The sequence below is a fragment of the Odocoileus virginianus genome, chromosome 12 (assembly GCF_023699985.2).
Source record: "Odocoileus virginianus isolate 20LAN1187 ecotype Illinois chromosome 12, Ovbor_1.2, whole genome shotgun sequence".
Lineage (NCBI taxonomy): Eukaryota > Metazoa > Chordata > Mammalia > Artiodactyla > Cervidae > Odocoileus > Odocoileus virginianus.
The window spans coordinates 6,219,291-6,231,647 of NC_069685.1; the positions used below are offsets into that span (position 1 = coordinate 6,219,291).

The window sequence follows — 12,357 nt, forward strand, 5'->3', positions numbered from 1 at the left end:
CCAATGCAGGAGACATAAGAGATTTGGGATCGATCCCTGGGTTCAGAAAGTCCCCTGGAGGAGGGCATGGCAACTCACTCCAGTATTCTTGCCTGGAGAATCCCATGGACAGAGGAACTTGTCAGGCTACAGGGCTACAGTCCATAGCATTGCAAACAGTTGGACATGACTGAAGTGACTTATGACCACCATGGTCCTTTGTATTTCTGTGGTGTTGGTTTTAACTTCTTTATTCATTTCTGATTTTATTGATTTGATCCCTCTCCATTTCTTTCTTGATGAGTCTGACTAAAGGTTTGTCAATTTTTCTTTTCATAGAAGCAGATTTTAGTTTCATTGATCTTTTCTGTTGTTTTCTAAAAAATAATGAAGATTTAAAAGTACATGGACAATATGGAGAATAATGTAACATGTTAAACATTCATGAAGCCACCATCATACTTTAACAAATCATAAAATTATTTCATATTTGGTTCAGGTATTTTAAGAAACAAAACTATGAAGATCTTATAGTTTTAAAATCCACTGCGTACCCTTGCCCATCCTTGCTTTTTCTTTTTTGACGTCTTGAGGTGAAAATTTTAATTCCACCTTTTTATTTAAGTTGAGGAACTTGAGACTCATATCTTCTGATGATTCAGCAGGAAAAAAAGGGAAGTATATTCACTATATTAAGTCAGTCATTAAACAAACATCTATTGTGCCAAGCACTGTACTGTGTATGTATTTAAAGGTGTGCTAAGTCGCTTCAGTCACGTCTGACTCTTGGTGACCCTAAGGCTCCTCTGTCTGTGGGATTCTCCAGGCAAGAATACTGGAGTGGGTTGCCATGTCCTCCTCCAGGAGATCAAAACCCACGTCTCTTAGGTCTCCTGCATTGGCAGGTGGGTTCCTCACCACTAGTGCCACCTGGGAAGCCCATGTATTTATATAGTATATTTTTATTTTTTTGTAGTGTTCTATTCTCATACCATTTTGTTTCAGGCTGTAAATCCAAAGTGAGAAGCAAATAACATTTTTTCTTTGTAATGGAGGCTGTTTTTCAATATTGCTTCCAAATTTTTTTCTTAATACTTTAAAGCTTTAAGGGCAAATTTTGTTCTATTCTTAGCTGTGGATTTTCATTAACATTTTCCTTTTATTAATTTGGCCTTTGCTGTGTCACTAGGGTAGGTAGGGTGTTTTGACATGTTTATTTTGTTTCCAGCCGGCCACACCTTTCCTTTTCTTTCATATGATTAAGCAGTTATTACCTGTAACTCCTATTTGGTTTCTCTAGTTCAATATGATGATTTTCAGAGTACAGTCCTCTCTCTGGTTCCTCTGTCCATGCTTTCACGGTGAATGGATTATCGTTTTCTTAATAAAATAACAGCTTTATTGAAATATAATTACACACCCTAAAAGTCATCCTTTAGTATATTCGGAGTTGTGCAACCATTGCCACTCTCTGATTGTATATTTTCATCATCTCAGAAATACCATACCTAGTATCTGTGACTCCTCACTCTCCTCCACCCCTGGCAACCCCTAGGCTCCTCCCTGTCTCCATGGATTAACCTATTCTGGACATTTCAAATAAATAGGGTCATCCATCAGAGCAGTCTTTTGTCTCTAGCTTTTCCTTTTTTTCATTAACTCATTTATTTCTGGCTGTGTTGTGTCTCTGTTGCTGCATGTGGGCTTTCTCTGGCTGCAGCGAGAAGGGGCTCTGTTACAGTGCGCAGACTTCCCAATGTGACAGCTTCTCTCATTGCGGTGCCTGGGCTCTAGGGCGTGGGGGCTTCAGGAGTCGTGGTGCACAGCCTCAGCTGACCCAGAGCAGATGGAATGCTCCTGGACCAGGGATCAAACTCGCGTCCCCTTCATTGGCAGGTAGATTCTTAGCCACTGGATCACCATGGAAGCCATGTCTCTAGCTTTTTATACTTAGTATAATGTTTTCAAGATTCATCCGTGTTGTAGCATATACCAGTACTTCATTCATTTTTATGTCTAAATAATAGTCCATTGAATGGATATGCCACTTTTGAATATCTGTTCACCAGTTGATGAGTATTTGGTTATATCTCAGTTCAGTTCAGTTCGGTCGCTCAGTCGTGTCTGACTCTTTGCAACCCCATGGACTGCAGCATGCCAGGCCTCCCTGTCCATCACCAACTCCTGGAGTTTACTTAAGCTCATGTCCATTGAGTCAGTGATGCTATCCAACCATCTCATCCTCTATCATCCCCTTCTCCTCCTGCCTTCAATCTTTCTCAGCATCAGGGTCTTTTCAAATGAGTCAGTTCTTTACATCAGGTGGCCAAAGTGTTGGAGTTTCAGCTTCAGCATCAGTCCTTCCAATGAATATTCAGGACTGATTTCCTTTAGGATGGACTGGTTGGATCTCCTTGCAGTCCAAGGGACTCTCAAGAGTCTTCCCCAACACCACAGTTCGAAAAGCATCAATTCTTCAGCATTCAGCTTTCTTTATAGCCCATCTCTCACATCCATACATGACTATTGGAAAAACCATAGCTTTGGCAAGATGGACCTTTGCTGGCAAAGTAATGTCTCTGTTTTTAAATATGCTCTCTAGGTTTGTCATAACTTTCCTTCTAAGGAGTAAGCGTCTTTTAATTTCATGGCTGCAGTCACCATCTGCAGTGATTTTAGAGCCACAAAAAATAAAGTCTCTCACTGTTTTCACTGCTTCCTCATCTATTTGCCATGAAGCAATGGGACCAGATGCCATGATCTTAGTTTTCTGAATGTTGAGTTTTAAGCCAGCTTTTTCACTCTCCTCTTGCACTTTCATCAAGAGGCTCTTTAGTTCTTCACTTTCTGCCTTAAGGGTGGTGTCATCTGCGTATCTGAAGTTATGGATATTTCTCCTGGCAATCTTGATTCCAGTTTGTGCTTCATCCAGCCCAGCATTTCGCATGATGTACTCTGTATATAAGTTAAACAAGCAGGGTGACAATATACAGACTTGATGTACTCCTTTCCCAATTTGGAACCAGTCTGTTGTTCCATGTCCAGTTCTAACTGTTGCTTCCTGACCTGCATACAGATTTCTCAAGAGGCAGGTCAGGTGGTCTGGTATCCCCATCTTTTTAAGAATTTTCCACAGTTTGTTATAATCCACAAAGACTTTGGCATAGTCAATAAAGCAGAAATAGATATTACTCTGGAACTCTCTCACTTTTTTGATGATCCAGCGGAGATTGGCAATTTGATCTCTGGTCCTCTGCCTTTTTTAAAACCAGCTTGAACATCTGGAAGTTCACGGTTCACGTATTGTTGAAGCCTGGCTTGGAGAATTTTGAGCATTACTTTACTATTGTGTGAGGTGGGTGCAATTGTGTGGTAGTTTGAGCATTCTTTGGGATTGGAATGAAAAGTGACCTTTTCCAGTCCTGGGGCCACTGCTGAGTTTTCCAAAAGTGTTAGCATATTGAGTGCAGCACTTTCACAGCATCATCTTTTAGGATTTGAAATAGCTCAACTGGAATTCCATCACCTCCACTAACTTTGTTCATAGTGATGTTGACTATTATAAATAATGCCACTGTGGGCATTCAGATACAAGTTTTTCAATGTACATGTTCTCATTTCTCCTGAGTATATACCTATGAGTAGAATTGCTATGTTATATGGTTACTCTATGTTTAACTTTTTGAGGACTGCCAGACTATTTCCTAAAGTGGCTCTGCCAATTTACGTTCCACCAGACATGTGTGAGGGTTGAAATTTCTCCATATCCTTTAACATCTTCTATTGTCTAGACTTTTTATCTTAGTCATCATGCTGGTATGTGTTAAAAGACCTCTCGTTGAGGTTTTAATTTACTTGTCCCTAATGACTAATAAGGTTGAATTTTTTTTTCATTTTCACATACATCATTTGTATCTCTTCTTTGGAGAATGTCCTTTTAAAAATTGGGCTAATTGTATCTTATTTTTTAACTTCTTTATATATTCAGAATATAAGTCCCTTACCAGATATGTGATTTACAAATATTTTCTCGCATTCTGAGAGTTGTCTTTTACTTTCTTGATGATAACCTCTGAAGCAGAAAAGTTTTTTATTTTGGTAGGGTCCAATTTATTTTTTCAGTTGTTTCTTGTATATTTTGGTATAAGCAACACTCTAAAAAACCATTGCTTAATACAATGTTACAATAGTTTAATCCTCTTTAAGGATTACATTTTTAAAATTTAATTTACTCTTAAGTTTTCTTTGAAGAGCTTTATAATTCTAGCTCTTACATTTAGATCTAGGATCCATTTTGAGTTAATTTTTTATATGGTATAAAGTAGGGGTTCATATTCTTTCAATGGCAAAGAATTCTTTCTCTATTGAATTATCTCGGTACTCTCATCTAAGCTTATGTCTTTATGATAGAATTTACCAAATATTGGCTTGTTTTGTGTAAACTGGATCTGTCTTCCTATCATTGGAGGACAGGAACTATGTTTTGTTCACTGAAGATGAGAAAACCCATATGAACCATAGAGCCCCAGAGTAAATATTTCTTTCCTTCTTTTGAATTTCCCCACAGCACTTGGTGCGATGTTTGTCATACAATGATTACATAAATGTTTGCTGAGTGGAAAATGCGCTTGAACCTACACCTGGAAAGAAGGGCATAGGTTCCTAAAGCTCTGATCGAATGGGACGTTCAGAACACTTTCAGCTCTTTTCAGAGTAAAACTCTGAATTGTGAAGACCCCAACAAGTTGAGAAGTTGTCCTGTTGTCAAGGTTATCACCAGTGTTAGTCACTCAGTCGTGTCCGACTCTTTGTGACTCAGGGACTGCAGCCACCAGGCTCCTCTGTCCATGGGATTCTCCAGGCAAGAGTACTGGAGTGGGTTGCCATTTCCTTTTCCAGGGGATCTTCCTGACCCCGGGGTTGAACCTGGGTCTCCTGCAGTGCAGGCAGATCATTTATTGTAGTCAAGGTAGGGGCTTGCAAATGACTCTATTCTCTAAGGTAAGTGACAAATATATTTTCACTTAAAGTGACTCTAAACACTGAAAACAACCCTCAAGGTCTAGAACCTTTTCTTTTCTTCTAGTTTAACTTCAAGTTGTCCAGATGTCTGCTCATTTAACACATGTTCAGTTGCTAAGCTGTGTTCAACTCTTTGCGACCCCATGGACTGTAGCCTGCCAAGCTCCTCTGACCACGGAGTCTTTCAGGCAAAAGTACTGGAGTGAGTTGCCATTTCCTCCTCCAGGGGACCTTCCCAACCCAGGGATCCAACCTGTGTCTCTTAGGTCTCCTGCATTGGCAGATGGATTCTTTACCACTGAGCCACCTGGGAAGCTTATTTAACTGCTAATGCAGTAATAAAATTTCACTTGTGAATTTGACCTCAATTCCAAATAATTGACTGTGGTTCTAACCTGCCTGAAAGCAGAAAGATTTTTTTTCTGGAAGCAACAATCACTATTAAAAAGGCAAAGAGTGCTCCGGTATAGCCGGCAATTCTATTTTCAGTGACCCCTTTCTCCCTGTCTTTTTCTCCCACGCTGAACATTAGGAGACCTCACAAGCTTTCAAAAATAGAGCAAGAGGTTGAAGATAAAGGCCTGTTCATTCTACTGGGGAGTGTCCCACGGAGTCATGTCCAGACAGTGTCTCTGCTGCTTGGATATCTTTTCCTGAGATTTCAGAATCTGCCTCTTTGTGTGCCGAAGTGTGTATGTGCAAGTATGACTCTCAGATGTGTTCTGTATGGATACACATAATTAACTTTCTTACCCCCTTCTTTTCAGCTTTATTGAAGTGCTTCAAATGACAGTTTCTGACTCTAGAGTCACCACTCTGTCACTTCACCACACTGCCTCTCTGCAAATAATCAGGTACCAGGCTCTTAAACACATCTTCTTCTAAAGATGGTGGCCACTTCCTAACCCTAAGTTACCTAGAATACCGGGAGAGTCCATCGAAAAAAAATTGCTTATTAGCCTTTATATATTTTGGAGCAGTTTCTGGTTCACAGCAAAACTGAGCTGAAGACTGAGATTTTCCATATCTCTCAGCCCCTTCACACGCACAGCCTCCATTATCAACAGTCTCCATAGAGTGGTACATTTGTTACAACTGAGGAATTTACATTGTTGTTCAGGCCCTGAGTCCTGTCAGACTCTGTGACCCCATGGACTGCAGCACGCCAGGCTTCCTGGTCCTTCACCTTCGCCCAGAGCTTGCTCAAACTCATGTCCATCGAGTCGGTGATGCCATCCGACCATCTCAGCCTCTGTCCTCCCCTTGTCCTCCTGCCTTCAATCTTTCCCAGCATCAGGGTCTTTTCCAATGAGTTCTAATGAAGAACCTGATCCGGTTCTTGGCATCAGGTGGCCAAATTATTGGAGCTTCAACTTCAGCATCAATCCTTCTAATGAATATTCAGGATTGGTTTCCTTTAGGATCGACTGTTTTGATCTCCTCGCAGCCCAAGGGACTCTCAAGAGTCTTCTCCAACACCACAGCTCAAAAGAATCAGCTCTTCAGCGTTCACATTGACGCATCATAATCACTTAAAGTCTGTGGTTTACGTTAAGGTTCTCCCTGTTGTACATTCTGCGGGATTGGACAGATGTGTAATGACATGTATCCACCATATAGTATCATATAGACTGGCTTCACCGGAGAAGGCAATGGCAACCCACTCCAGTGTCCCTGCCTGGAGAATCCCAGGGACAGGGGAGGCTGGTGGGCTAACGTCTATGGGGTCGCACAGAGTCGGACACGACTGAAGCGACTTAGCAGCAGCAGCAGCAGACTGGCTTCGCAGCGTTAAAAATCCTCTATGCTCTGCCCAGAGGTTGGATTTAAAAGGGAGAGAAGAGAGGGAAAGGAAAAAACTGGTGCAACGCAGAGGCGCCACCAAACTCCCAACCAAGTTCGTTCCCAAGTTCACATGCTCCAGCTGGCCCATCTCTCCAACTCAATTCTGGGCAGGTTCCTCCTCCTCCTTTTGTTTAATTGTCCAGCAAATGGGTTTCCTGTTGACAGCGGAATATTGTGAAAGGGCAGGAAGAAGCCAGGCCACCTCCTCTTTCCCCCTTTCCTATCCCATTTGTTTATTTTGTACCCGTCTGTTTTGGTGGCGCGGCGTGTGCGGCGGCGGGGCGGCTCGGCGGCCGGTAACCCCTCCCCGAGGAGGCGAGGCCCCGCCAGACCCCGCCCGATCCCGGCTCCAGCTCCGCGGGGCGGGGAAGGGAGCGGGAGAGCCGGAGGAGGAGGCCGCCGGGGCGCGCGAGGAGGCGGGGAAGCCGGCTCGGCCCGCGCCCGGCCGCTCCCCCGTGGGCTGCAGGTGGAACCGAAGAGGCAGCCGCTTCCGACGCCGCCGCTCTCCGGGGCCGCCTCCCAGGCCCGAGGCTGCGGGCGTGGGGCGCCCGGGGCTGGCGGCCGGCGCGCGGGCCCGCGCGGCTCGTCCATGGCTGAGGGCCGGCGGCGGGAGGACGAGGACGACGAGCTGCGCGAGCGCCGCGAGCTCGGGGGCCCGCGCCGCGCCCGGGGCCGCGTGCTCTCCGGCCACCCGGCCGCAGGTGAGGGGCTCGGGCGGCGCGAGGGGAGGGACGGGGGCGCCCCTGCTCCGGACGCCGGCGGCTCCCTCGCCCGCCCGGAGGGGATCGGCACCTCCAACTCTCGGAGGCGAGCCGGGGGGAGAGTGGCTTTCCTTCCGTTCCCATCCTCACTCTGGGGCCGAGCCCCAGGAAATTCAAGCTTAGCTCTACCTGTTAGGGGCCCTGGAGCCGAAACTACACATTTTCCGTGCAGACTAAATCCAGGAGCTGCTGGCTTGGAACTTGTGGCTGCCTTATCTCTGGATGAGTCAGAGGCCGGTGCAGAATGCCCCCTCCCGATAGGCTTGCCAAGCTGTCGCAACCGAGTCTGAGCACGTGCTAATAGTCCAGTCGGGTTTGGGTTTCGGTGCCTCTTGAACTTCGGACCTGGGCCTGCCCTCCCAACCCCCAATCGCCCAAGTGCACCTAGTTTCTACAGGACTTGCTTTAGAGTTACTTGGTGACACCACCCCCGCCTCGCCCCACCTCCTCCCGCCCAGAATATAGCATTCCAAAAGGTGATGCATTTGGACCGAGAATCACTTCTGGGCATATGACTCCTTTTGTGATCTTGTTTTTGGTGCACGGATCAATAGTTTGGCGCAGAAGTGGAAGAGGGAGTGTACTCCCACACCCCCTCACTTTCCGGGGGAGCTTTTCACTTAAACATAATAGAGAGGAAATTCTTTGGTCTTTGGTTCCAACTGGATAAGCCAGTTATCTGAAAACAAGAGGGAAGAACACAAGAGGGAAGAGATGACAATAAAAGGGAGATAGAGGCGTGAGAAAGATTCCAATGTGCACACTCATTAAGGCCTCTTTAGAAAGTGGAATACACTGAGCATTCCGGTAAACCATGGAGAAACTTTTCTATATGGCTCCCTTAACCTCAAAGAAAGTTGGAGAATTGAAAGAAGGTCCTGAGTTTCTGGGGAACAAATGGAGGCTAGAAAATGGGATGAAAGGAGTTTGAGTGGAACGTGAAGAAATAGTTGATTTGATGCTCATGTAGGATCTTGAACCCTGAAAAATCATTCCTTTTGGAAGATGAGTCTTCTCATGTTGTCCAAATGCCAAATTCCATTTTTCCTTTTGGAAGTTTTTTCGAGGAAATCTAGATTATTTGCTCTGGACTTCTTTCTAGCAATGAGTGTTACCATCTAAATATTTGATACGTAGTGGGGATTATTAATGTCAATAAGATTTGAGGACTAGAAACTGTAAGCAGTAAATAAACAATGAATTGATATGAGAAAAATTAGAAAAGGATATTTTGCACGATGTAAATTATTGCATGTTATTAATGATTATTAAAAGTATGAAATGCTTTTTGTAATTAAAAAAATCATTCCTTTTGCCCATTATTCTTTCCAGCAAAATAAGGCATTTGACTAACCACACAAACACCAACCGTTTTGAAGATAACGTCTTGATAGTTTTGTTTAGTATAAACCCAGATCTAATGAAATACTAGGTGATTGCTAGATACGAGTAAGTAATTCATGGGAGAATACAATGAAAAACTTTACAGAGATATTCCTCTGTTTTCCACTGATTTAAACATTCCTTGGGCTCCTCTTATATTCAGCAAAAAGCTTCACATATGTTCTGTGAAGAGCCTTACGGAAGTCATACTAGATATGATCCAGATACATGTTTATCATGTAGTTGCAGTATATGTGTTTATTCCAAGGCCGGTGGGAATGGCATATTGTAACTTGTTTTTGCCAGTTCTTTAGTTTCCCAGGGCTACTAGGAGCTTTTCTAGGTTCCGTGATAATCTGTTGCTGTGAGGTGACATGGTGTTCTTTTTCACTCAGAAATTGGTGTTTACAGTTTCTAACATTTTCTATACTCTGTCTGGGTTCAGGGGTGAGGACACATTATGGAGTGGGCAGAGGGTTAAACTGGCTATTTTAGCAGGCTTCTTTCTTTGGAGACACATTATTTAATAGTTTACATTTCTTTGCAAGCTGTGCTCCTCTTTCTCATTAGTTTCCCGTGTGTTTTTCAGACTCCGTTGCATTCCTTACCAAGCTTGGGCATTTGTTAGTTATGTTTGTGCCGGGTGTTCTCTCTCCAAGGGAGAGAGTAGGAGCTGACCTAGAGGCTTCATGTTTCTACCCGCCCCCACCCCCCACCCCCTTAACCTGACCCATTTTTAAAGTCATCATTGAATTTGTTAAAATATTGCTTTTGTTTGACGTTTTGGGTTTGGGGCTGTGAGCCGTGTGGGGCCTTAGCCCCCTGACCAGGGGTCTGACCCACACACCCTGCGTTGGAAGGTAGAGTCTTAACCACTGGGCAACCAGGGGGGGATCTCCCATTTCTTCATCCTCCTCTTCCATCTTTCCTGTCCTCACCCCCTCTCTCCTTCCTCCACCACCTCACAGTCTAAGGATTTCTCCCTTTTTCTTTGATCTCACAGAGCTTGACACCATAAACTTAGGGTGTATGGACTTGAGGGAGTCTGTGAGTTCCTTCTCTCCCTGCTAAATACAAGGTGTGGTTGTGGAAGGGCTTTTTTTTTTTTTTACTTTGCAATGTATATTCAGGAGAACATATAAAACCTGTAAATCATAAAGTAAGGCTCTCGTAACCTGTGCCCAAGTATTATCATTTCCTGAAGCAAACTTTGGCCTCTCCTAGACATGACGTCTTCCTTCCCCTTGAGGGAACCACTTTTTTCCCCCTTTTCTGCACAGTTTTACCTACACGTGTATGCTTGCATAGAGCATATGCATATATATGTGCATCCCTATTCAGTATTATTTTTACCTTACTAAGCATGATTTATTTAGTTATTTGACAACTTCACATGAGTGAAGTCATCCTGTATATATTCTTTAGTGTCATGCTTTCTTCATTCCGTGTTAAGTTTGTAAGATTTATCCATATTGTTACGTGCAGCTGTAGTCTCTTTCCTTTGCATTCATATGTTACATTTTTGCTTATTTTTCTTATTGATTTGTTGGAGCTTTTTACTTGCACAGGAATCTCAGCTTCCATTGGTTGCATGTGTTGCAAATTGTGCTTCCTCTCTAGTTTATGTAAAACATTTTTGTTCATGGTTTCTTTTGATGTAGAAATTCATAATTTTAATGTAGGTAGATTTATGAATCTTTTTCTTTATAGTTAAGGGTCCCTCCTCTCCTCGCTGTCCTCCTTTGTTAAGAATGCTTTCTCTACTTCAAGGTCATGAAGATATTCTATATCTTCTGTTGTGTCTACTAAAAGTTTTGTAGCTTTCTTTGGGGAGAGATGCCATAGCTTTCGTCAGAATCTCAAATGGGTCTGAGAACTCTGAGTGACCTGACAGCATTTTTATATTGTTTCTCCAAAGGACTGCTGCTGCTAAGTCGCTTCAGTCATGTCTGACTCTGTGTGACCCCATAGACGGCAACCCACCAGGCTCCCCTGTCCCTGGGATTCTCCAGGCAAGAATACTGGAGAGGGTTGCCATTTCCTCCAACAGTGCATGAAAGTGAAAAGTGAAAGCGAAGTCGTTCCAAAGGGCAGGAAGTACAAAATTCCGAGGAGTGGTAGGCATTTAATTTTGTGTGCTCAGCTGTGTTCGACTCTTTGTGACCCTGTGGACTCTAGCTGGCCAGGCCTAATACTGGAGCAGATTGCTGTTTCCTCCTCCGGGGGATCTTCCTGACCTTGGGATTGAACCCATGTCTTACGCGTCTCCTGTTTTGCAGGAGGATTCTTTACTGCTGGCATTTGATAGGGTTTAATAAATATTAAATAAATTTACTCTGTTTGATGTGATTATGGTAAACTCTGGAAGGACAGATATAATTTCTCCCATGTGTTCTGAGTAGAATAACTGATATTTTTAATATGAGGTCACAATTAAATTTCGTTGTGTTCTCTTCGTTGTGTTCCCTATGAACTGCTTCTTACTTGTTGTCTCCTGTGGGGGAGGTGTTATTTTCTCCATTTTATAATTGAAAAGATTGAGGCTCAGAAATACATAAAAAATATTTAAGTGACTTGCCCAAGATCCCTCAAGCTGTAAGTGGCAGGATGGGGACTTGAATCCAGGTCTTTTTTGACCTGAAAATCTGTGGTTTTCCAAGCTGTCCTGCTGGCTACTAGTAAAAGTCAGTTGCTTCGAATGCTCCACATGTTTATACCTGCATATTGCTTGTTATATTTTAGAAATACTTTTTACATTTACCTGGTGCTTTTCTACTTAGGAGGGACTTCCACAGATGGAACTTGATGGTTACAACAACCTGAGAAGGAAGAGGGTACATTTTTGATATCCCCATTTTAAAGACGAGTAAATTGAGACTCAGAAGTGTTAAAAAAAAAAAAAACTTAATCTAAAAAGAACACAGCTAGATATATAGCTGCACCTCAGTTACTCTATTGGGTGTTTCAAGTCACGAACCATTATTTATTTGATTCATACAACATGTCAGGTCATATGGCCCAGAGTGTGTGGCTCTGCCTAATAAGTTGTATCGTTTTGAAAACTACATTAATTCTTCTGGGCCATAGCTTACAGTTTTTGTTATTAGATTTCCAAAGTTATCTAATTTATTTTGAGAAAGTTATTATAAATCTCACAGACACCAGGGATATATGGACATGCTGTTTAAAAATTCTCTACTCACCAAGGTCTTGAAGAAGATCTACTAGTCATCCTGTCAACAAAATGTAAGCAAAATGTGTAGAAAATACAGGGAATACAAAGAAATATATAAAATAGGTTCCCTGCTTTTAAAGAGCATGTCATGGAATTAGGGAAGGTAAGCCTAATATACTTTAAAGAAATAAG

The 12,357-nt window shown here is 43.0% G+C and overlaps 2 protein-coding genes across 9 annotated transcripts in view; one reads left to right on the plus strand and one right to left on the minus strand.

Annotated features, from left to right (window-relative positions):
- FHIP1A (FHF complex subunit HOOK interacting protein 1A) overlaps window positions 1-12,357 on the minus strand; it is a 399,036-nt gene that overhangs the window by 377,893 nt on the left and 8,786 nt on the right. Inside the window, exon 2 of one of the 6 annotated variants that reach the window (XM_070474763.1) lies at window positions 11,752-11,809. The exons of the other annotated variants lie outside the window; for them this stretch is intronic. The gene's annotated coding sequence lies outside the window, so the exon portion shown is untranslated. The remainder of the gene's footprint in view (window positions 1-11,751; window positions 11,810-12,357) is intronic. 6 annotated transcript variants of the gene reach the window in all.
- Window positions 7,347-12,357, plus strand: part of SH3D19 (SH3 domain containing 19) — a 199,395-nt gene continuing 194,384 nt past the window's right edge. For 2 of the 3 annotated variants that reach the window (XM_070474755.1, XM_070474756.1), the window contains exon 1: window positions 7,348-7,547. In XM_070474755.1, coding sequence (XP_070330856.1) covers window positions 7,436-7,547 — 112 coding nt within the window. In that variant the 5' untranslated portion in view covers window positions 7,348-7,435. Of the gene's footprint in view, window positions 7,548-12,357 lie in introns of all 3 variants that reach the window. The other variant, XM_070474759.1, reaches the window with a different exon arrangement.